Below are 25,734 nucleotides of genomic sequence, written 5' to 3' on the forward strand. Positions count from 1 at the left end.
CAAATTTGGAAAACTCAACAGTGGCCACAGGATTGGAAAAGATCAGTTTACATTCCAATTCCAAAGAAAGGCAGTGCCAAAGAATGTTAAAACTATCGCACCATTGCACTCATTTCTCATGCTAGTAAAGGTATGCTTAAAATCCTACAAGCTAGACTTCAGCAGTATGTGGATCGAGAACTACCAGAAGTACAGGCAGGATTTCGAAGAGGCAGAGGAACTAGAGATCAAATTGCCAACATACGCTGGATCATGGAGAAAGCTAGAGAATTCCAGAAAAACATTAACTTCTGCTTCATTGACTATGCTAAAGCCTTTGATTGTGTGGATTATAACAAACTGTGGCACATTCTTAAAAAGATGGGCATACCAGACCATCTTATTTGTCTCTTGAGAAACCTATATGTGGGCCAAGAAGTGAGAACTGGACACGGAACCACTGATTGGTTCAAAATTGGGAAAGGAGTCCAGCAATGCACACCCACACCCCCAAATTGAGACATGGTAACTGTCTATTTCTGTTCTGAACCAGCCCTCTTCTGGCCTTGTAGTAAGGCAAACCCCTATTAAGAAAGAAGAGACTGGAGAGCGTCCAAGGCTAAAAGGCATCTGCCAAGATTTAATTACGCAGTTAACAAAAACACAAGAGCTTGTCTTCTCAAGCGGAAAAGTTGCTTTCAGCAACCAGCCCCTCCCCAAACACTCCTTTTATAGAGAGCTCAGGGCGTGGTCTCCCTGTGCCTCCTCCCGAGGAGTCCCACAGCCTTTCTTTGTTTGTTCCTGCTCGACTGCCTCCTGCGTCGGGCGTCCTTGAACAGGGCCAGCTGTGGGTCATCTTCCTCCGCACTCTCGGGCTCACGCAGCTGAGAAGAGGTCCCCGGCTGAGGGCTCTGCAAAGCCTGCAAACCATCATCAGCCGGTTCGTTTCCCTCCTCCCCCTCATCTGAGTCATCCGATACATCGGAACCGGCTGTCGGACCCACAGGCTGGCCCTGAGTCACAACACTATCCCGCACCGCAGGGCCCTTCCCCCGGGTCTGCCGATCCGGATGCGGTCGGGATGGGAACTGTTCGTGAAAAGCAGTCACCAACGCAGGGGCATGAACGGCGGTCGCGTCTTCCCATGTGAAGTCCTCCGGCCCGTACCCTTTCCACTCGATCAGGTACTGGAAGCGACCTTTCAGCCAGCGGGAATCCCTGATGCTGGCGACCTCGTACTCGGGGGTGCTGTCGCCATCACGAGGTCCTGATGGGGGAGGTTCCGCTTGGCGAAGTGGACAAGCCGGTTGTTCGGGGACCAACAAGGACCGATGGAAGACGGGGTGCACGCGCAGGGAACGTGGCAGAGTTAAACGATAGGCGACCGGGTTGATGACGGCCTCGACTGGGAACGGTCCAAGGTAACGGTGGTCCAGCTTCCTCGCCGGCCGAGTGGATGGTAGGTTCCTGGTGGACAGCCAGACCCGATCCCCCACCGATAATGGAGGCGTATCCCTTCTCGACCGATCGGCGAACCTCTTGTAGTCGGCCTTGGCCTTCTCCAGCTGCCGACGCACCAACCGATGGATCGCCTGTAATTCCGCCATGAATTCGTTCGCTGCCGGCTCCGGTGAGTCCACGGGAGAAAGGGGGAAAAACCTGGGGTGATAACCCACGTTGGCCAAGAACGGTGTCATCTGCGTGGAGGTGTGCTGCGAGTTGTTAAAGGCAAACTCGGCTATGGCCAAATAGTCCACCCAATTGTCCTGCTGCAGGTTAACATAGCAGCGCAGATACTGCTCTAAGATGCCGATGACCTTCTCGGTACCCCCGTCGGTCTGAGGATGATGCGCGGACGAGAGGCAAACCTTAATGTCCAATGCCCGCATCAACTCCTGCCAGAAGCGGGCTGTAAACTGGGCCCCCCTATCGGAGACGACCCTATCGGGAAGGCCGTGCAGCCGGAACACCTGTTGGATGAACATGCGACTAGTGGCGCGAGCTGACGGTAAGCCGCGACAGGGGATGAAGTGCGCCATCTTGGTCAACATGTCCACCACCACAAACACTGTCGTGAAGCCGGAGGATGGGGGTAGGTCCGTCAGAAAGTCCATGGACACAGCCCCCCAGGGTCTCTTGGGCGTTGGCAAAGGCTGCAGTAAACCAGGCGGGGCCCCTGTCGCTGACTTGGCCTGCCTGCAAGGAATGCAGGAGGTGACATAAGACTGGACATCGTGTCGGACTCGGGGCCACCAGAAAGTACGGGAGACCAAGTTCAGAGTCTTGAACAGGCCAAAATGCCCCGCAGACGGGTTATCATGACACTGGCTGAGGACGAGTCCCCTGAGTGGCCCTCCTGGAACATAGAGCCGGTCACGATAATACAGGAGTCCATCCGCGACCGACCAAGGCGAATCTGGCCCCACCTCTTCCTTCCGCTGAGCCACCCACGCCTCCTGCTGCTGCGCCTCCCGGATCCGAGCCCGTATATCCACCGGCTCCCGCACCGCAGCAAAAGACTCGACGGGGATCACTGTCCTGGGCGGAAGCTTGTCTTCCGCTCGGGTGTATTCGGGCTTTCTGGACAGAGCATCCGCTCTCTGGTTGTGCCCGCTTGGTATGTACCGCACTCGGAAGTCAAACCTCGCAAAGAAGAGGGACCACCGGATCTGGCGTTGATTCAAATTCCGAGCGGTCTGCAGGCTTTCCAGATTCTTGTGGTCCGTCCGGACCTCGATCTGATGCCGCGCCCCCTCCAGATGATGCCTCCAAGCCTCGAACGCCGCCTTGATGGCCAGCAGCTCCTTCTCCCAGATGGTATAGTTGCGCTCCGAGGGGTTCAATTTCCGAGAGTGATACGCGCAAGGGAAAAGGGTACCGCTGGGCGTCGTTGCCTGGAGTAACACGGCCCCAATGGCAATGTCGGAGGCGTCCGCCTCCACGACAAACGGCCGTTGCGGGTCGGGATGTTTCAAGATGGGCTCCTTCATGAAGGCGTCCTTCAAAGCCTGGAACGCCTGTTGTTCGGGGGCGTTCCACTGGAACCGAGTCTTCTTCTGCAGGAGCCGGGTGAGGGGGGCTGTCAAGGCAGCAAAGCCAGGGATGAATGTCCGATAGTAGTTGGCAAATCCAAGGAGTCGCTGAACGTCCTTCACGCGACGCGGGGGTTGCCAACTCTGCAACGACTCAACTTTACTCGGCTCCATGGCGATGCCCTCAGGAGAAATGCGGTGACCCAGGAAATCGATGGTCACCTGGTAGAACTGGCACTTCTCCAACTTGGCAAACAGCCGATGTTCCCGGAGGCGCTGCAGGACCTGACGGAGATGCTGATGATGCGCTTCACGCGACGGGGAGTAAATCAGGATGTCGTCCAGGTAAATCACGACAAACTGGTCCAACAGATCCCGAAAGATATCGTTCATAAAATGCTGAAACACAGCGGGGGCGTTGGTCAGGCCAAACGGCATCACCGTGTACTCGAAATGTCCATAGCGAGTACCAAACGCCGTCTTCCACTCATCACCCGGCCGAACACTGACGAGGTTGTAAGCTCCACGCAGGTCCAGTTTCGTGAAGATCTTAGCCTCCCGGAGTCGGTCCAAGAGCTCGGGGATGAGGGGCAGCGGGTAGCGGTTACGCACCGTGATGGCGTTGAGTTTCCGGTAGTCACAGCAAAGCCGTAACTCGCCCGACTTCTTTTTGACGAAGAGCACGGGCGCAGACACTGGCGAGGACGAGGGCCGGATGAAACCACGAGCCAAATTCTTTGTCAGGAAGTCCCGCAATGCAGCCAACTCGGGCTCCGACATGGAGTACAAACGCCCCACTGGGAGAGGCGCATCAGGGACTAGGTCAATGGAGCAGTCGTAGGGCCTGTGCGGGGGTAACTGGTCCGCCTCTGACTCGCTGAACACGTCAGCAAAGTCGGACAGTTCGGGAGGCAAGGAAACCCCTGGGGAACCCTCCACCTGGCCGGCACAGATATGGCGGGTGTGGTCCACGCACTGCAAACTTGGGAAGGTGACCAAGTTCTGAGACCAATAGATCTGTGGATCATGCGCCCGGAGCCACGCCAGTCCCAGGACCACGGGGAAGTGCAGATCCGAAGTGACGTAGAACTGAATGGCCTCCACATGGGTACTGATGGCCATACACACGGGTTGCGTGGCGGCCGTAATAGGCCCGGACAGGAGCACTCGACCATCGATGGTCTCCACAAGCATGGGCGGATCCACTGGACACTGGGGAACAGCCCATTTGGCCACAAAGGCCGAATCCATAAAGTTAGTGGTAGCCCCAGAGTCAATTAAGGCATGGACCGGAATCCCCTCTGGCTTGCCAGGAAGGATCAGACGTGCCTCCAGAATCAAATGCCGTGGAGGTTCACAGGCACCGTCGGAACGGCGTCGCTCGGCGTGGTCGTTGTGGGTCGCCCGATCTTTCACACCGTCTAGATCGGGCTCGGGCCGTTTCCCGACAGCAAAGCAGGGGACTTTCTCGGGGCAGGCTTGGTCACTGACGCCCGCTGACGCTTCTTCGGGCAAGAAGCAGCCAAATGTCCAGGGTCCCCACAGTAAAAACACAACCCCTCCGATCGTCGTCTGTCCATTTCCGTCACCGATAGACGGGACCTGGCGGCACCCAGCTCCATTGGCTCCTCCCTCTGGACTGGGGGCACACGCTCAACAGGAGCGGCAGGGGTCTTTGGGGTGGCACGGCGACTCTTTCGCTGCTGCAGCCGGGCATCGATCCGCAGACAAAGATGGATCAGCCCATTCAGGTCTGAGGGAATGTCCACGCGGGCCAGCTCATCCAACATCTCCTCTGACAAGCCATCCTGAAAGGCATCCACGAGCGCAGCCTCATTCCAGGCGGAATCCTGGCTAAGCAACCTGAAATCGCTGATATAGGCCTGTAGAGGGCGCTGACCCTGCCTCAAAGCTTTCAGGCGTCGGGTGGCAGTCTGCGCCTTAATCGGGTCCTCGTACATGAGGCGCATATGGTCACAAAACCCCCCAAAGTTATCCAACAAAGGGCTAGGCTGTGCCAACAGAGGCGTGCCCCAACGAGCTGCATCTCCCGACAGAAGGCTCAACACGAATCCCAACTTATCTCGGTCAGTGGGGAAATCAGCTGCTCTCACGCTGATAAAAAGCTGGCATTGTCCCAAGAAGGCAGGAAACAGTTCTGGAGTACCAGCAAATTTATCCGGCATAGCTATCTGACATTTCCTCCTGGGTGGGGGTGCAGCATGTACCTGAGCTTGCAGTTGAGCCACCTGAGCTGCCAGCAAAGTGAGTTGCTGGGTGAGCTGGGCATTCTCGGCAAGAAGCTGCTCCATCGTAGTAATAAGGGGTGGGTGGCTGAAAGCAAACTGTTCTGAACCAGCCCTCTTCTGGCCTTGTAGTAAGGCAAACCCCTATTAAGAAAGAAGAGACTGGAGAGCGTCCAAGGCTAAAAGGCATCTGCCAAGATTTAATTACGCAGTTAACAAAAACACAAGAGCTTGTCTTCTCAAGCGGAAAAGTTGCTTTCAGCAACCAGCCCCTCCCCAAACACTCCTTTTATAGAGAGCTCAGGGCGTGGTCTCCCTGTGCCTCCTCCCGAGGAGTCCCACAGCCTTTCTTTGTTTGTTCCTGCTCGACTGCCTCCTGCGTCGGGCGTCCTTGAACAGGGCCAGCTGTGGGTCATCTTCCTCCGCACTCTCGGGCTCACGCAGCTGAGAAGAGGTCCCCGGCTGAGGGCTCTGCAAAGCCTGCAAACCATCATCAGCCGGTTCGTTTCCCTCCTCCCCCTCATCTGAGTCATCCGATACATCGGAACCGGCTGTCGGACCCACAGGCTGGCCCTGAGTCACAACAATTTCTAACCAAAATAAGAAGCTTCTAGTTAGTGACCATACTCACATGTAGTGCCTGTATGTTCTTTGGAGATATCCTATAGAATGGTGTGTCTTTCCTTAATAAATAACATGTTACTTAACTCAAGTAATTCAGTTTATTGACCCAATTTGTGAAAGAGTTGTTGCGCTTGGAAAAGCACAACTGTTATGCTGGCATTTTGAAAGTCCATTTCTCTTCAGCAATTATCAGTTCCAGAACAGTTCCATTTCAGATGAGATTCCCAGAATATGGCAAGTCTTTAAATATTAGACATAAACATACAAAAATTTTAAATGCATTCATTTATACAGGCAGTCCTTGACTTACAATTCATTTTGTGACTGTTCAAAGCTAGTTTTCTGCTAAAAGTGAACTATGACTGTGTTTCACACTTATGACCATTGCAGCATCCCCATGGTCACATGATCAACATTTGCGTGCTTGGCAATTAGGTTATATTTATGACGGTTGCAGTGTCCCAGGGTCATGTGTTGACCTTCTGCAACCTTCTGACTTGTCAAGTCAGTGGAGAAGCTAGATTCCCTTAACAGCCGTGTTACTAGCTTAGCAACTGCAGTGATTCACTTGACAACTGGGTTAAGAAAGGTTGTAAAAAAAGAGCCATGGTGGTTAGAATGCGGTATTGCAGGCTAATTCTGCTGACTGCCAGCAGTTTGATTCTCACCAGCTCAAGGTTGACTCAGCCTTCCATCCTTCCCAGGTGAGTAAATTGGGGACTCAGATTGTTATGCTGACTCTGTAAACTGCTTAGAGAAGGCTGTTAAGCATGACAAAGCAGTACAGAAGTGTAAGTGCTATTGCTAAAATGGGGCAAAACTCACTTAACAAACATCTCACTTAGCAACAGAAATTTTGGGCTCAGTCGAGGACTACCTGTATTACAAATTACTTATCCAGTTTAAAAATAGGCTAACAGTGTTTCTTTCTGCTTCCATTTAAAAAAAAAACATGCATGCTTTGTGTTGGAAAATATAATGTATGGATATCTGAAAATATATGGCCATAAGCTTGCTTATTTTTATTTTACATATAAAATACTGTTATACCGTTTAAAAACTTGAGAATCTTTTGAATTGAGGACATTATTTCCTATTATTCCCATATAGCTGAATTACAAGTTTCAGCATCCTTCACTAGAGGCAATGTTGATAGGGAAGCTAGAGGATAACAACAATGGAAAGGCTACAGGGTTCTAATCCCCAAGCCAAGTAAAATCCTAGATTTGAAACCCATGATGCACAAGCACAGAGATGCATGTATTACTTTAGACAACTAGGGATGGATGCCATTTATGCCTGGTCTCATGAGTTCCTCTAGATTCAGAACAGTGGAAGGCACTGAAAACCTAGTATAAAATGTTCCATAGGATTGTTCATGTATCTGTAGTTATCCTAATTAATTACTGAGTGACTGTCATTATATTTACCTTTCTCTTCCCACATGACCATCTGGAATTTCTTCTGAACAGTTCAATCATTTACCTTAAAGGTGAATCCTGTTTATACAGTTTAGCTAGAGTTATCAGGGCAATGATACAATTACCATTCAAAATAAGCTATCCAGTGTTTATGCTTTTTTTTGCTGGTAACACAGGGTAAATTTCCACATTTCATCTACTTTTTCACATACCCCAGAAATTAGAATTCAAGATAAGGCCTTCAAGAGGTAGCATTTGCAATAAGGCAAATTTGAAGCAGACTTATGCCAGTTTCAAGAATTTCCCCCCACTTTTATTTACTGATGACACAAAAGTTATTTTTTCTTTTTCTCTTTCTTTCTTTCTTTCTTTCTTTCTTTCTTTCTTTCTTTCTTTCTTTCTTTCTTTCTTTCTTCCTTCCTTCCTTCCTTCCTTCTCCTCTTCCCCCATCTTCTTTTTGAATAAAACTTAAAAATCTTTTGGCTTTCTTTCCCCATTTGAAAAACTAGCCAGCCAACCAAGTTGTTACCTAATAGCTGAATTCTGAGCCCTTCTTCTAAAGAGAGGCAGTTCTGTGCAGACGGATATATTGGTTTATCATATTATTTATATAGACACAGGAAAATATACATTCAAACTATTTGCTTAGACCCCCTTATTGAAGAAATTCAGAAAAATATGACAAATGCCAAAAGAAGAAAATTGTATTTTTTGATAGTCTGTTTAGTTAGCTGCTATATATAAACAACATATCCATCATTAATGTTTAATCCTTCCATTCATTAAAATACAAGGATGCATGAACAATATAAAAACCCTGAATCTCTTTTACATCATGTAAACTAAAAATTCACTGATAAATATCCACAGAAAAGGCAGGAAACCAAATGAGACATAATGAACTGCTGTCACAAAATCTCTTCTTTTGTGTCTATTATTCACTCCCAAATCTTTGAGAGATTAGAGTTTATCTTTAACTTAGAGGAGTATTTGAGCTACATATGCTGAATGAGTACTTGCTATAGCAGCCAGCAGTGGTAAGTCATTGGATTCAATCCTAGAAATGAAAATGAGAAAGTGTTAATATTTAAGCTACATAAAGTTAGTTAGGCATTCCAATGAATTGGGACTGAGTAACACTGTATTTAAAAAACAAGTCTTCCATTCTATACGTACTCACCTTCTTGAACATCATGAGTGTCTTTTCTTTAAAAAAATTATGTTCATATTTTTATTGATCTGGGATCATAAATAATAAAGAAGATATTCACATTTAAATATTCTAAAGCAGGGGTCTCCAACTCCCGGTCAACAGTCTGTTGGGAACCAGGCCACACAACTGGTGGGTGTGCAAAACCATTCCCTCCCCCCTCCCTCCCTACTGCTGCCAGTCTGTGGAGCCGGAAAGGTTGGGGACCGCTGTTCTAAGGCTTTTCAAATTATATCATTGATAATCTCTGTACCAGTAATAGAGATGAGAACACATACTGGGGAAGAACAGAAGTCAAATTGAGCCATTAAACCAAGAACAGATATCTTGCAGCCCACTCCCAGACCACTGATTCTGTTTATGATTCTGTTGCCAAATTGTTGCTTTTAATGTGCCTAGGAATTAAACACACAGGCAGTGATCACAATAATTGTATTCAATTAGCTTATTATATCTCTAACTAAATTAAAAACAAATCAAGTTTAGGATTTATGTACAGAGGAAGACTTCATACTGATGGTAGAAAATGCTGTTGATGTGGCCCAATACTGGGCTAGTATCATTTAGTTTTAACTCTATTTATAGTACAAACTTTTTACACGTGCTTTTATAATCTATTTTATATCTGTTTGATTTGCTCAACATTGAAAAGTATATGTCTACAATTTGACAGTGCTTCTGACATGAATAAAGCATTTATACTGGCACCACTCACTTTTTTATGGGGTGTGTGTGGAGGTGGCCTTCTGGGATACTATATAAAGGTCAAGTAAATATTGGGCTTCCAAGTAGTAAGGACTCATGGCAGCAGGTTAACCATCCCTACGGGAAGTGCCATAAGTGGGAATGACATTTTGGTGGAATTGCCAGGTGGGTTCTGGTGGACAAAAATTTCTTCAGAGGAAGGAGAGATCATTGGAATAATCTATTTGTACTCTGAAAGAGCTGCTCCAGGTGAGGAGACCATAGGAGTTCAGCTGCTTATGGTCAATAGCAAGTTGAGCAGGTTGGGAGTTTAAGGGATTTACAATGTGTCCTTAAGTGCTGTGCAACTTCAATAGAATTTGACTGGCAAAAGTCTTTCTTAACCACTTTTAAACTTAATTACTTGATAACCTAAGAAAAATATTCCAAACAGCAGTGAAGATCAAGGATACATGGTGAATGCATTTTTTTTTAGATTTGAAGAAAGGGGAAAAGTTATTTTAAATAATTTTAACTTAAAAGCAAAAAAACTTAGCAACACTGGAATGCAATTTTTTTAAAAAAAAGATAAAGGGGATGATGTAAACACACACACACCTAAAAAAAATTTCTGGTGAAAATGCTTTTGGAAATAGCAATAGCAATTAGCTTAACAGACTGGATCTTTGTGGGAATGCTGATAAGTTATTAAGGACAGTACAAGTAGTCCTCAATTTATGAGCCAGAGTTTTGGTTATTGAACAAAGCAGTCATTAAACGACACAGCCAAGTGACCGCTTTACTAAACGACTGCAATCCCATCTCTCACTGCTGCAGTCATTGAATGACCACATGAGTTGTTAAGGAGGCAGAGTAAAAGAGCTGCCTGCTAAAAGAGGGAAGGTACCTTTCTTCTGTGTGCAGAAGAAGGACCTCTTCTGGTGGGCTGCAGAAATGAAGCTCAGATTTTTGGGATTCAAGCTTCATTTCTGCAGCCCCTTGGAGAGGTGTCCCCTGTCTGCGTGTGGAAAGGAACATGCACACTGGGCTGGAGAAACAAAGCTCAGGTCTTCACAATCCCTGCTTCATTTCTGCAAGAACTGCAGGAATTCTTCTCCTCTCCTCTCCATGTGCAGCAGGAAATTCAAGTGCTGGGCTAGGGAAAAACAAGCAGGGTTCCTGAAAATCTGAGTGTCAGACTGGCCACAGTTCACTCCCTAAGAAAGAATGACCCTTGACTTCATAGATGTTAGAGAAAAGGTACTTTTACTAGAGATACTGAGTGCAGCGTGAGGCAAGCTCTAAAGAAAAACCACGCAAAAAGCATATAATGAAAGCAACCACCAATGTCCAAAGCCCTCCCCCTGGCCAGAGTAGTCCAATACAATCCTGGTCCGATGTTTTGTGAAACTGGTGCCCCAGCAAATTCCTTTCCCAGGGCTGGCATCCTTAAGGGCAGGCAGATGGCTTGGTTTGGCACCTCTGGTTCCTGTTAGTGTCCATACTCCCCAAATTCTCACAGCATTCTCACACCTTCAACGCTCTTCCCCTTCCAAATGTCCCCTCTCCCCCGGTTATGGCAGTTGCTAACAAGCTTCAAAGAAAGCGAAGTCAGGCATTTGACACGGAGCTTCTTTTCTGTAGCCTGACAAAGGATTTCTGCTACCACCACCCTCAATACATGGAGGGGAAGGAAAATTCTTTGGCAGGTGGCAGCAACTTGCAATCTTCCCTGCCAGAAGGGAAACCTGAAGATCCAATCCTTGATCCTCTGTTGTACTGAAAATATCGTTAGTAACCATGACTAAAATTATTCCTCTAAGATGCTCTTAGGACAATGAAAAGAACATCCTCCCCTTTTAATTATTCAGAAATAAAAGTGCAGCAATTATTACTTCAGGTCAGGAATATATAATGCTGTCTGATGAATATTACACTACACCTACATCTCCTGACATGCTTAAAAACAAGATTTCTGATCTTAAAGACAGAAAAAATTAAAATGGATACATTTCCCCTTCTCAATCCATTTTTAAATTTATATATTTTAATTCGTTAGACTTGTTGCTTTGCGTGAACAGTATTGATCAATCAATCAAAATGAAGTAATGGGACCGACCCTCCAGTGGTCATCAGCTTTCAGCTTAATAGTCTGTGATCTAATTATTATTTTTTTCCGATGTTTTGTCAGGAATTGTGGCTGGCATCTTCAGAGGTGAAAGTCACCAGTTCTGTAGTGGACTTGTTGGCAATTCACAGGCAACTCCTTCCTCAATTCAATATTGACAGAGTGCTCTACATATGAGAGAGTCCTTGAGAGCATCTGCCTTTTAAAATTTCATTTTATTGAGAAAGTAAAGGAGGACTAGAAATTTCATTTAATATAACAGCTCAGTTTGATTTCCAGATGGTCAATGCAACTTTTACAGATATATAAACTAGCCTTAGTTTTTAACTTTAGTAGTACTCACCCCAATACCACTCCAAGCTCTTTCACATGAACTCTGGTTTGTCCTCGCAGATATTTAGATAGCATTGTGCTTTTATGGTACATTTCCTGTAGGCGATCCTCAAGGTGCATCATACACTGTAAATGGAATGAGAAACCCAGAGATAAAATCAAATACTTTATAATAAAATCTGCAACTTATAAATATAAAAATACTTTGTTGAGGCCACATTAAAGTCCAGTATTTTATTGATTTCCCCTTCATGGACTACTGCCTTGTCGTGGTGAAGGGGCTTGCATAATTCAATGAAGCTATGAGCTATACTGTGCAGGCCACCCAAGACGGACAGGTCATAGCAGAGAGTTCTGACAAAATGTGATCCACTGGAGAAGGAAATGGCAACCCACTCCAGTATCTTTGCCATGAAAACCCCATGGACAGTACCAAAAGGAAAAGACGCTGGAAGATGAGCCCCTCAGGTCGGAAGGCATCCAATATGCTACTGGGGAAGAACAGAGGGCTAGTACTAGTAGCGCCAGAAAGAAAGAAGTGACTGGGCCAAAGCCAAAAGGACGCTCAGCTGTGGATGTAATCTGGTGGTGAAAGGAAAGTCTGATGCTGTAAAGATTTTTTCTCCATAGGAACCTGGAATGTAAGATCCATGAATCGAGGCAAGCTGGACTTGGTCAAACATGGGATGACAAGACTGAACATCGACATCTTAGGAATCAGCGAACTAAAATGAACAGGAATGGGTGAATTTAATTCAGATGATCATCAGGTATACTACTGCGGGCAAGAATCCCTCAGAAGAAATGGAGTAGCCTTCATAGTCAATAAAAGAGTAGGAAAAGCAATACTGGGATACAATCCCCAAAATGACAGAATGATCTCAGTTCGAATCCAAGGCAAATCATTCAATATCACAGTAGTCCAAGTCTATGCCCCAACCACCAGTGCTGAAGAGGATGAAATTGACCGGTTCTATGAAGCCCTCCAGCACTCTATAGATATAGAACTAACACCAAAAAATGATGTTCTTATCATCATGGGGGATTGGAATGCTAAAGTAGGAAGCCAAAAGATAACCGGAATAACAGGCAAGTTTGGCCTTGGAGTACAAAATGAAGCAGGGCACAGGCTGATAGAATTTTGTCAAGAGAATACGATGATCATAGCAAACACTCTTTTCCAACAACCCAAGAGACGGCTCTACACATGGACATCACCAGACGGTCAACACAGAAATCAGATTGACTATGTGCTCTGCAGCCAAAGATGGAGAAGCTCTATACAGTCAGTTAAAAAAAAGACTGTGGCTCAGATCATGAGCTTCTCATTGCAAAATTTAGGCTTAAACTGAAGAAAGTAGGGAAAAGCACTAGGCCACTCAGGTATGAACTGAATCATATCCCTGACGAATTTACAGTAGAGGTGACAAACAGATTTAAGGAATTAGATCTGATAGACAGAGTGCCTGAAGAACTATGGAAGGAGGTTCGCAACATTGTACAAGAGGTAGCAACTAACACCATCCCAAAGAAAAAGAAATGCAAGAAAGCAAAATGGCTGTCTGAGGAAGCTTTGCAAGTAGCTGAGAACAGGAGGGAAGCAAAAGGCAAGGGAGAAAAAGAAAGATACGCTCAATTGAATGCAGAATTCCAGAGAATAGCTAGAAGAGATAAGAATGCCTTCTTAAATGAACAGTGCAAAGAAACAGAAGAAAACAATAGAATAAAGAGGACCAAAGATCTCTTCAAGAAAATTGGAGAGATGAAGGGAACATTTCATGCAAAAATAGGCATGATAAAGGACCAAAATGGCAGGGACCTAACAGAGGCAGAAGAGATAGCAAAATTACACAGAAGAACTATACAAGAACGAGCTTAACGTCCCTGATAACCACGATGAGGTGGTCACTGACCTTGAGCCAGACATCTTAGAATGTGAAGTGAAGTGGGCTTTAGGAAAGCTGAGCAACAACAAAGCTAGTGGAGGTGACAGTATTCCAGCTGAGCTATTCAAAATCTTAAATGATGATGCAGTAAAAGTGCTACACTCAATTTGCCAGCAAATTTGGAAAAGTCAACAGTGGCCACAGGATTGGAAAAGATCAGTTTACATTCCAATTCCAAAGAAAGGCAGTGCCAAAGAATGTTCAAACTATCACACCATTGCACTCATTTCACATGTTAGTAAAGTTATCCTTAAAATCCTACAAGCTAGACTCCAGCATATGTGGATTGAGAACTACCAGAAGTACAGGAAGGATTTTGAAGAGGCAGAGGAACTAGAGATCAAATTGCCAACATACGCTGGATCATGGAGAAAGCTATAGAGTTCCAGAAAAACATCTGCTTCATTGACTATGCTAAAGCCTTTGCGTGGATCACAACAAACTGTGGCAAGTTCTTAAAGAGATGGGAGTACCAGACCATCTTATTTGTCTCTTGAGAAACCCAGTGCTTTTTTTGTAAAAGAAAAAGGTGCCGGAACTCACACATGTCATACAACCTGCCTTGCCTACCCTACAAGGTTCCATCCAAAAATGGTGCTGGAACTCCGTTCTGAGCATTCTATGAGAAAAAAGCACTGGAGAAACTTATATGTGGGTCTGATTGGTTCAAAATTGGGAAAGGAGTCTGGCAAGGTTGTATACTGTTGCCCTGCCTGTTTAACCTATATGCAGAGCACATCATGAGAAAGGCAGAGCTAGATGAATCTAAAGTTGGAATTAAGATTGCTGGGAGAAATATCAACAACCTAAGATATGCAGATCATACCACTCTAGTGGCAGAAAGTGAAGAGGAACTAAAGAGCCTCTTGTTGCGGGTGAAGAAGGAGAGTGCAAAAGTGGGCTTGAAACTTAACATTAAGAAAACCAAGATCATGGCATCCGGCCCTCTCAATTCCTGGCAAATAGATGGGAAAGAAATGGAGGTAGTGACAGATTTTATTTTCCTGGGCTCCAAGATCACTGCAGATGGGGACTGTAGCCATGAAATTAAAAGACACTTGCTCCTGGGGAGGAAAGCCATGGCAAATCTAGACACCACACTAAAAAGCAGAGACATCAGCCTGCTAACAAAAGTGTGTATAGTCAAGGCTATGGTCTTCCCAGTTGCAATGTATAGCTGCGAAGGTTGGACCATAAGAAAGGCTGAGCACCAAAGAATTGAGGCCTTTGAACTATGGTTCTGGAGAAGACTCCTGCAAGTCCTTTGGACTGCAAGGCGATCAAACCGGTCAGTTCTAGAGATCAACCCTGACTGCTCTTTGGAAGGCCAGATCCTGAAGTTGAAATTCAGATACTTTGGCCACCTTGTATTTGTCACCATTTTATCTTTATATACTGTAATGGCTTATTGTTACATAGTGGGTTTTTTCTTTTTGATCTATCTTTTTTTATGCTTTATGCTGCCCAGAGTCGTTATGAATGTATGTATGTTTGTATTTAGGACACTATCCAGCGGCTGAAACTATTTATTTATTTATTTATTTTAATTCCATTTATATCCCGCCCTTCTCCGAAGACTCAGGGCGGGTAGCTCACATGATATAAAAGATGTGGCCACCACAGGGCTAATGTCAGAAAAGTTCCTGAAGAACAGTTATCAGTTCTTCAACAATTGCCAAGGTGAACTTTTAGATTAACATAGTTAGCGTGTAGGAAAAGAAAGCATTAGTCACCACAGTGCCTCATCTAAGTCTGAAAATCAGCGCAGAAATACATGCAGTTCAAAAACCTGGAGCACATCTTATCTTTTCTCTTTATCTATTTTTATTGTACATGAGTGAGTATAATAAATGAGTACTTACAAAGTCAGCAGAAAGATTAAGCTTGTAAAGTTGTAAAACAGACTGCAATAAAGATGATACTAGGCTGGAGACGAGGACATCTTTGCCTAGTTTTATACTGTCAGCCATCTTTTTCTGGCTAGTAGCCACCTGAACTGTCCATTTATCAGCATCTGCTATAATGTAAACAGCTTCTGCTATAGATTCATCTAGTACAGGATGCTGTAAAACAAAACAAAGTGAAGCAAGACATTTTATTTATGTATTGTTAAAAAATTTATAGAGCTGTCATCTTATGTCAAAATCTGGATGGCTCCTGTTTTCAGAAAAATGCCCTGTATTAAGGGTTATTTTGAATTCAAACTTAAGAATAAAACCTGCATTCTATCTAGCATAATAGAAGAAATATTTGGCAGCCTGTAAATATACTTAATTAGTCAGCTGTTATCTACTGTTTCTGGAAAGAATGTGCTCACAGCCAAATGAAGTGATAAGCTTGAGAGTAATTTATTCAATGATAAACCTCTACTGCCTAATAATAATAGATGTCAATGCTGCAAACATTGACATGTTTTTGCACTGACAATATACGAGACAGCCTTTTGTTTAAACTGCTTCGCTTTGAAGAGAGGGAAATTAATTAATATAAAGAGAAATATGCTTTTAAAATTAGAGTATCTTTTCAGATATATTTTGTGCTAGAAGGTTTGTTTCAGCACAAAGATTAGATACCTATATGAACAGGGGCCCTCTGTTTAACTACACAGGGCTGGAAATCTACATGGATATGTAGTGATTTCTGGACCAGTAGAAAGAGGGTAAATGCAGAACATACAGACAGCTACGCAGACTAGAAAGAGGCACAACTGAAAGCATGCTTTCTAGGCAAAAAGCAAGTTTTCATTTTCTAGCTGTTCCAATTAGGGATAGGAAGCCAGCTACATTGCCACAAACTAGTCACGACACGATTAGCCTAAATTAATACACACTTTTGACTTCAAATAATTAACATTCTGATTCACTTAAATTAAATCTCAATATTTTTTTTAATTCCATTTATATCCCGCCCTTCTCCGAAGACTCAGGGCGGCTTACAAGCTTAGCAGTAGCCTTCATTCTATGTATATGCCTGCTTATTAGGGCTTTCACACACACCCCAAGCGGCATTATTACAAAGTCAGCTTAATTGCCCCCAACAATCTGGGTCCTCATTTTACCTACCTCGGAAGGATGGAAGGCTGAGTCAACCTTGAGCCTGGTGGGATGCGAACCTGCACTAATTAATTTTAGTTAGACTAAACTGCAAACTCTAAGAATCAGGTTTGGATTGTAAAGGGAATCAGTGGTGCCTTTCTTCACTTGATCCAGTTCAATGTACTTTCTAGGCGCAGAGAAAGTTTGGAATCAAGGAGTTTCTTGATACTTTCCTAGAGAATTTTCTAGAGACATGCATTCTGCATTATAACTCTTAATATGACTGAATTAATATATCATCACTTAATATGACTGAAAGGCAAGGCAGACATGCTACATCTAGGAGAATTCCTCCTCCAAATTAAAATTTTGGAATCAGAAAGAGTTAATCTTCATTATTTGTTCCCAGTTATAAGGCAGATACCTTTGCAAGGTCACAAAGACAGGCCTGAAGGCAAGTGACTTTACTAGTTTGTTTCCAGCCTAAAAATATTCTTTCTTTCTCAGAGATGAAGATTTTATTTTGACTATAATTGACAAAAGGCACTTGCAGACCTATTCTATATCAGGTGGTTGAATAATTTAATCAATATTTTATTTATTCATTCCTGAAATTTATAGACTGCTCAATAGATCACAATTCTGGTGGCTTACAAAATAAAATGACACAAACAATACACATAACCTTAAAAAAAAGTCTGAAGAAACACCACCGTTTAGTAGACTATAAATAAGATCTGTAATCTACTCTAACCCAAGGTCTGAAGGAACAGCCAGGCTTTAAGAAAACATTTAAATAAGATCAGGATGAGAGCCAAAAAATCTCATGAGAAATGATGTTCCAGAGTCATGGCAGAGTTGGCACCCAGAGCATGCCAACTATGTCAGAAGATATGGCATGGATAAGAACTATTGAAGACAGGCAGCCTTTCAAAAAACAAGGCTTATGCCATGAAGGACTTTAAGGTGATAATCAGCATCTTGAATTTTGTTAATTGAATTGAACCAGTGCACTTCAAAAATCAGAGGTGTTACATGAGTATACCATGGTATAGTTATAACTGCCTAGGCTTGCTGCATTCCAAACTGCCGCAGCTTCTGTGTGATCTTTAAGCCTTAGGTAGAGTGAATTATAAGATTAACTATAAGATTTACAATTATAATGAAATGACTGCAAGAAAACAGCCAAGCTGAGACAGCACCAAGGACTCTTGAATTATAAGAGCCCAATTATGATGTAATCAGAATGTAATTATTCTTCTATCTACAAATAGCAAAAATTACAATTAATGTTACTAATCAAACAAAACCAGTAAGTTTTCCCTTCATGTTCTAAACATTATTCTTAAAGCTTTGCATAGAAATGGACAGACTTACATTTATGGCGTGATTCAACTCAGCTGATAAATGTTGCTTAAGTTGTTCATCAGAACTTATTCCATGCAGCACTAGATCAGGCATATAAGAGGTACAATAGCCCCCCAAAAGTGACCTTCCAAAATGTATCATGCTTTGAGTACTAACTGTGCAAAATCTGAAAATCAAGAATTTACTGTTTACTGAAAACATCTCCGCGTCCTACAAAAAATAATCAGCATGTGCAGCTATACTGGCAAGACTGTAACATGATCTGAATGGATGACATTATGATCTGCTTTGTTTTTCAAGGTTACAGCTCTAGAATGGCAATAAAATACCATTCACTCTGATATGTAAACTTCTATATTACTGAATCTTTCTCACAGAAAACTGAACACAATTGAATAGAATTCTAATGACTTAAAACAATGTCTCCAAAGTTCAGTCAGATGTAGCCTACATGGATCACTGTAACAGTATGTGTATATACAACAGTAATTCCATTAAATAATTAGATTTAATCATAGAAGTAAATTCAAAGATCTGTATCTTTCATGTGAGAACAGTTACTTGCTAATTACCCGATTCATCCTCTGCTATCCTCTTTTCAGAAGAAACTAATGATTTACTAAGACAAATTTCACACAATGCATAATGCATCCGATTACAATACTTCCGTTTCTGAGTTAGTAACAGCATAATTTGTCTATCTCCCTTCAAAGCCTATTAAACCAGTTCATAAATCCAAAAAATGTATCCTCATTTTTATAGTGAAAATTTTTAACGATCATTTGAGTCTATTAACAAAAAATGGAAAAATGTAATATAAAAACATGTACTTGAAACATATTTAAGGAAAGATGATGTCTTATCAATGTAGTGGAACATTCCGCCCCCATATACACATATATGAACATGCACAATTATCAACATACAGAATAATATATTAGTATTTTTTTTCCGGTCAAATTACATTCAGACAGCAAATCTTACATATAGTATACAGGTAGTCCTCGATTTATAAGTTCATTTAATGACCATTTGAAGTTACAATGGGTCTGAAAAAAATTATGTATGACCATTTTTCACATTTATGATCATTGCAGCATCCCCAAGGTCATGGGATCAAAATTCAGATGCTTGGCAAACTGACTAATATTTATGACGGCTGCAGTGTCATGCGATCCTCTTTTGTGACCTTCTGACGAGCAAAGTCAATGGGGAAGCTAGATTCACTTAACAACCATGTTACTTTTAACAGTTGCAGTGATTCACTTAACAACCATGGCAAGAAAGTACATACAATGGGGCCAAACTCGCTTAAAAAATGTCTCAATTTACAACTAAAAATTGGGGCTCAATTGTGGTCATACATTAAGGACTATCTGCAATGATAAATTAAAACAATTTTTAACATTACTTAATATTATTTTAATAACAAAAACAAGTAATCCTGAGTGCATATCGGTAAACTATATATACTTCCTAATAATTTGATGTGAGGATCATTACGTTGGCTTGCAAAGCCTTTCCAGATTAGACGTATTAGTTTGGGCTAATTATGATGAGCGTCCTTGGGGTAAAACTGAGTTTTGGTTACACTACAGCCTACTAGTCAAAATGTACTAAACTGACTAATACTGGTCTTACCATTATGTGGAAGTACTGTATGTGGCACAGACAAAGAAGGCTGGTCTATACTTTCAGTTACTAAAAGTATTTTGTGGTAACCTCAATGATCAAAGCCATAACATTGATACCAATAGCATCCGGTGAGGTTCATTGCATTTGTAAGACTGGATCATGAAAAATTAGTAACATATGGGAATTAACAAATGAAATGCAAGAAGGAAAAACAAGTATAAATTTTCATATAGTGTATGGGAATAAAATAAAATGTAATGAAAATGAATTATAGTAGAACTTGAGTAATAGAGTTGATGAATACTTGTAGGGAAATGATGGTGTAGATTTAATTGTATATGAAAAATGTAAATGTATGTCAGAAAACATAAATGGACATCCTGGCCATCATAGGTAGGTATGAAAATAGGAAATCATAGATAACATTGCTGAAATAAGTGCAAATAACTATGTATAGGAGTGAACTCTGTTTACTCTGTTATGAGGCAGTGATGGTTGGATATGTCAGGAGAAACATAAGTCAGTTGAATGTAGAGAGAAAAGGGTACCTAGACAATGTGTGCGATAATACAAGAGATAGTCAAGAATACCTGGGAGCTAAGTGTACGTGGATTAAACTTATAAGGACTTACTGAAAGCAAAGATACAGGATATGGTGGATTATATTAGTATAAAACAGTCTCAGCAATATTCTTTGATTTTTGTTCCTGCCTTTGATTTCTTTGGCTTACTATTTGTTCCTTCTTTTTTGCACTTGATACAAGTGTTTCTTCTCCAGAAAGGAAATAACAAGATGGAGCAGCATGTATGTAAAAGTAACAATAATAAGCATACTCATGTTATTAAGATTGGTATATATTAAAAACTATCACTATGTTACTCAGGTAAATGCACCTTTCCACAGCTTAAGATTGAAGTTTAATTTTCCATTGTTCTGCCTAAGCATCAGTTGAATCAGGTGGAGATGATTAAAAAAAACAACAGGTTACATCTTATATTGCCCATGCATCTCAGAACGGTGCAAGAAACAAAAACTAAAACAGCCCTCAGAGGTTCTGGTTATTATTTTTTTCTTTACCTTGGCAAAGCAAGTTCCACTTCTAAAAATTCTTCAGGTCTACAGTTAACAAGAGTGATTGACTGCTTGTCTGGAATGTACATGCAACCTTCATCATCACTGTCCCCAAGAGCGCTATCAGAACTTTCGTTTCTAGGAATGTTCTCCTCCGCTCTACAATGGAATTCGCTTTCGACATCCCCACAGGAGATTTTCTTGGTAACTGCTTGGCCAGACCTCTGCACATCAGTAGAACCTCCTGAATCGTAGTCAAGAGAATTTCTCTCAAAGTTTTCACAGCTTGTATTATAAGCTTGATCTGGTTTTCCCAGGTTTACCATTCTGTCAAGAATGGCAGATTGTGGAAGTGACAGCTGCCAAGGTGCCCCTGACATTTGTGTTTCACTAAGTTTCTGGCTAGTGCAGGTTTTAAGACATAAGTCAGATTTCTCTTGTGAGACCCTAGATGTTACATGTAATGGACTTGACAGAGTACATAGAGATTTAGCTTTACTTCTGCGTTTCTCCAGAGTTTTGTTTATTTCCATTCTTTGGGTTTCGGAATCGGATTCTGGTGAGGTGGAGCTTCCAATTTGGAAGGTAACTTTTTCCAGTTGAGAACACACCTGGGCAATCTTCTTGGAATGTGGAACAGCTGTCAAGTTTTGAAACAACTGCCCTGTAACACTGTGCTGCTTGTCCTCATTCATTCTTGCAGTTAAGTCCTCTAATAAACCATGCCTTCCACGTGCAGTGTCTGAATTAACTGAAGTTTTCCCTTTCTTAATTTCTCTTGCAATTCCTTTTGGAGAGCTAACTCTGGAGAAGCAAGGGGATGCTTCAGAACTGCACTTGGCATTCAGCCTCTCATGCTTGCCCTTGAAGCAAGCAGATTCAAAGCAGCATTCATGTTCTGCAGCAACATCAGCACCACCACCACCACTCTTTCGAGGCAGGACAGGAGGCACAAGAGCAGGTTCATTCTGAACTGTGACAACCACGTAATCAGATTCTTCAACTTCTCCCTTTTCTAGAGTCTTTATGATTTTCTCTCCATTCACAGCTTGCTCTCCTTTGCCAAGCTGCCCATTCCACAACAGATGATTCTCTTGCAACTCAGAGCACCGTAAGAAATACGTAAGGACATAGAGAATGCGCTGAACAAAATCCTTATGTTTTCCAACAATTACTGTCCTTGCCATTCTGGCTGGTGAACCTACAGCACCATATAAATCACCTAAATAAATACAGTGAGCAAAGAAAAAATAATTAATTAAAAAATTAATATACATCAAAGACCAAGGCCAAATATCTAATCTATTTGTTTAACCTAACCAGGGCTTTTTTTCTCATAGAACGCTCAGAACGGAGTTCCGGCACCTTTTTTGGATGGAACCTTGTAGGGTAGGCAAGGCGGGTTGTATGACATTTGTGAGTTCCGGCACCTTTTTCTTTTACAAAAAAAGCACTGAACCTAACTATAGAAAGAATGAAATCATTAAGATATTATTACTTCAGTTTAAATGATAAACCACACCTCAATAAAATGATCCTCTTTAGTAACTCAATTTTATTATATTTATTTCAGTAGAGGAAGATTAACACTCAACTGAATTTAATTTTCTAAAAATACTTTTTGCCAAATTATGCAAAGAACTGCATATCTCAGTTATGGCAACAAGATGAGGCAGCTAAAATCAATTGTCAGCATAGCTATTATGGTAGCAATTTCTAACTGCTGCTAAAATATAATCTTCTGATTTAAATACCAATAGCATAACTGTGAAATTGAGTTCTGGAAGATCTGAACAAGTCTATTTATCTAGAAATATTGAAGATGAAATATATTTGATATCCATTTACTTTAGGTAATTTATGATCAAGCCACATAATTTTAGACTATTTACAGAAAAAAGCTGAAGTTTTGTCAGGTATAATGACTGGATGTTCCACCGTTTAATTGTTGCACAGAAACATCCTTTTACTCTACTTTTATAAGCATAAAAATTGAATGCCTAGTCCAGATTGGGAGAGGGGTAATTAAATAATGTGACTTCCCATTTAGGATCCAGAATGATCTAATGTATCTGTCATGATGTTTTTACTAGGCTCTGAGATAAATTATTAATACAGGTCATGGCACTTAATGTGATTCAGATTATGTCTCTCATGAAAATATGTTTTGGCATTTATGTTTCATTAATAAGGATGTCAAGAGAGAATTAAACCCAATTTTGTAGTGTGCAAGCTATTTAGTAACCACTAAAGAGCATGCATCATGATAAAAACAGTCTGACTCACAAGACAACCTACCGTACTTTTATAATTTTCTAATTGGAAGGAACAAGCCATTATATTTGATACTAGATATTTGAATTTTGTTTACAAAAAAAGTCTGGAAAAGTGATTTATAATTGTTCAGTGGATTTCTGAATGATCTTCTGGAATATCATTCATAATAATCACTTATTACAAGTACATGCATGATCTACTTTAAAGGGATTTATTTATTTATTATTAAATTTATTGGTCTCCCATCTTACCACAGGGTAACTCTTGATTATCAAACCAAAAAAGACAGTCTTTCAATCAGAAATTGACTAAAAGCCCCGAATGTATGTTTGCATGTTTTTATGGCTGATTCTATTTATTTTTAATGTTGCCTTCTGTCATGAACATTTCATAGATTTCTAACTGTGGGAAATCCCACAGGATTTGGTGCCATAACAAATTAAAATAAATAAACATTTGTGCATGCCTAAGAGTCATCTTGATTTTAGATATAAAGTTTTGTACTGACCAAGCTGTGCCCAAAGTGGATTGTACGGATGTGATTTTGCCAGCATGTTCACAGATGGCGAGGCATGTTTCTCAGAGGAAACACTGATGGAGAGATGATCAACTGGCATCACAGTAGGGACCCAGGCCAAGTGATAGGTTAACACTGCTGTTAACAGAGCAGCAAAAAACCTATAAAAATAAGAAGCAGAAACAAAATTATATCTCTGCAATAAACCGCCCGTTCAAACTAGAGGAGCAACACAAAACAATATTACTCACTGGTTTTTGCTGCTCTGTTCTATCAAAACAGCAAATTCCTTGAGAAAGTGTTGGCATAACAGATTCTTTTCTGAAGCACAGGCCATCATAGTAAGCCACACAGGTTCTGCAATCCTTGGAACTGTGTATAAATTCCATATTGTGGTCCTACCAAAAGAAAAGGATCTTGTTAGCTTAAACAAGAGGACATGGTTCAAATATAAAAGTATTTTGCCTGCTCTTCCTTTGAATATGTATTTTTCAATTTATCATCATTCATTCTCTCTGTATAACCAAAACACCTCAACATACTTCTTTCATACCAGCCACTCACTTTTCGAGATTTATATTTATGTCTTAATTTTTTTTTAAATCCCATTTATATCCCGCCCTTCTCGGAAGACTCAGGGCGGCTTACAATCTAAAGTACAAATCTGAAGCTTGGCACTCTTGCCAAATGAATGACATTCTTGCCAAATTCTTGCTTTTCTTTCAACTCTAGTAGCTTCCCACATTGTACCAGAGGTGTATTTTGTGCTCAGCAGGGTAGAGACCCAGATTGATCTGAGGGTTCTGGAGCTCCAGCAATGCAAGTCTGAATGCAGTCTTTTGGCCAGGTAGTATTCCTCAGCTCTATCTACCACAAAAAGCAGCTGCTGAAATGGAAAAATAGGCAGTGCTGTGGATATCGCACGGTGCTCCTGAAGAAAAGGTGGCACATAAATTGTTAAGGGTCATTAGATGCCCTGTGACCCACTGGGTCATAGTTTCAGAGACATTTTCTGGGCAAATTCCTCAACACTGGCAGTTTCTAATATGCTGCCTTTGCTGCAAAAGTTTATAAAAATTCAGGGAGATATTCAGAAGAAGTATCTCCCTGGAAAATAGCCCACATTAAAATATATAGCATGGTCAAAAATCAGGAATGGACCATAAGAAATGTTTTATGAAAGTTTGTATTGTGTGATGAAAGGTTTTATGATAATATTTAGGTCATAAAACATTTTATAAAATTTCCCTGGATTTTGGACACATATTGTAAGTTACCCATTTGAGGAACTTTGATTCAAAAATTGTTTCTCTATAATGCACCATTTTGCCCAGTTAAAAGTTACCCACACACAAACGGGAGAATTTTAGTACTATATAGATTTTTTTTTATTAAAAATTACATTTACAATAGTAACAATGGAAAAAAATAAAAATAAAAATTAGAATGTGCAGAAAATAAAAAAAACATAAAAATATAGTAAAGAAAAAGGAATATAAAAAGTGACCTTTCTCCTTCATTACGAGTATAAACAATTTTAATAACTCATCACCTTCTCTTTAAATACAGCAAATGATCTTTTCTTCCCATGTCCCATCTATGATCTATAAATAAATCCTTAAAACCTCATTTTAGTCCTGATCATCTAAAGACCATTAAAGGTTACCAAAGAGAATAACATATCTACTTAAATCTTGATTAAATAATCCAATTTTATATTCTTGCCTTTTACTTCTAATTATCTTGATCTTTAGTTTCTTCAAACTATTTATTTAAATATGTCCTAGAACTTGGTTTTTCACTTTTTCTCTGTCCCTTCACAAATTCTTCAAAATTTCTAACAAGCCTCTTTTCAAAATTCAATGTACAAAAATTATCCAGGTCATTCTTTTGTTTTGTTATTTATATACCCCTTTTAATTATAAAAACATCAGTTTCTTTTGTATGTGCAGTGCAACTTTTTTTTACATGTCATTCTTATAGCTTGACATTTTCAAATCAGTTTCGATCTTGTCAGGTAAAAATTTGTTCCTCTTCCACAATATCTTTTAAACAAAGTCTTAGACACTCTTAAAGTTAACTTCTGGATCCACTATTCACAAATATTCTTCAATATTCTTCACTCTGTAATTGTAAATTGAATTTGAGTGTTCTCCTTTAAATGTAATCTTAATTCATTCTACTTCGCTTTAGTTTCCAATTTTTATCTTTAATTTTTTTTAAAATC

At 41.3% G+C, this 25,734-nt stretch overlaps 1 protein-coding gene across 1 annotated transcript in view; it reads right to left on the reverse strand.

The window, feature by feature from the left end:
* Positions 1-407: 407 nt before the first annotated feature.
* FNIP2 (folliculin interacting protein 2) overlaps positions 408-25,734 on the reverse strand; it is a 77,616-nt gene continuing 52,289 nt past the window's right edge. Inside the window, exons 11-18 of the mRNA XM_083367883.1 lie at positions 23,759-23,905; positions 23,499-23,668; positions 20,720-21,935; positions 18,016-18,172; positions 15,466-15,666; positions 11,668-11,783; positions 5,853-8,359; positions 408-523 (exon numbers count right to left, since the gene is read on the reverse strand). Of these exons, the coding sequence (XP_083224009.1) occupies positions 8,281-8,359; positions 11,668-11,783; positions 15,466-15,666; positions 18,016-18,172; positions 20,720-21,935; positions 23,499-23,668; positions 23,759-23,905 (2,086 nt within the window). The 3' untranslated portion in view covers positions 408-523; positions 5,853-8,280. The remainder of the gene's footprint in view (positions 524-5,852; positions 8,360-11,667; positions 11,784-15,465; positions 15,667-18,015; positions 18,173-20,719; positions 21,936-23,498; positions 23,669-23,758; positions 23,906-25,734) is intronic.

The sequence above is a fragment of the Vipera ursinii genome (genome assembly GCF_947247035.1).
Source record: "Vipera ursinii genome assembly, chromosome: 7".
NCBI lineage: Eukaryota > Metazoa > Chordata > Lepidosauria > Squamata > Viperidae > Vipera > Vipera ursinii.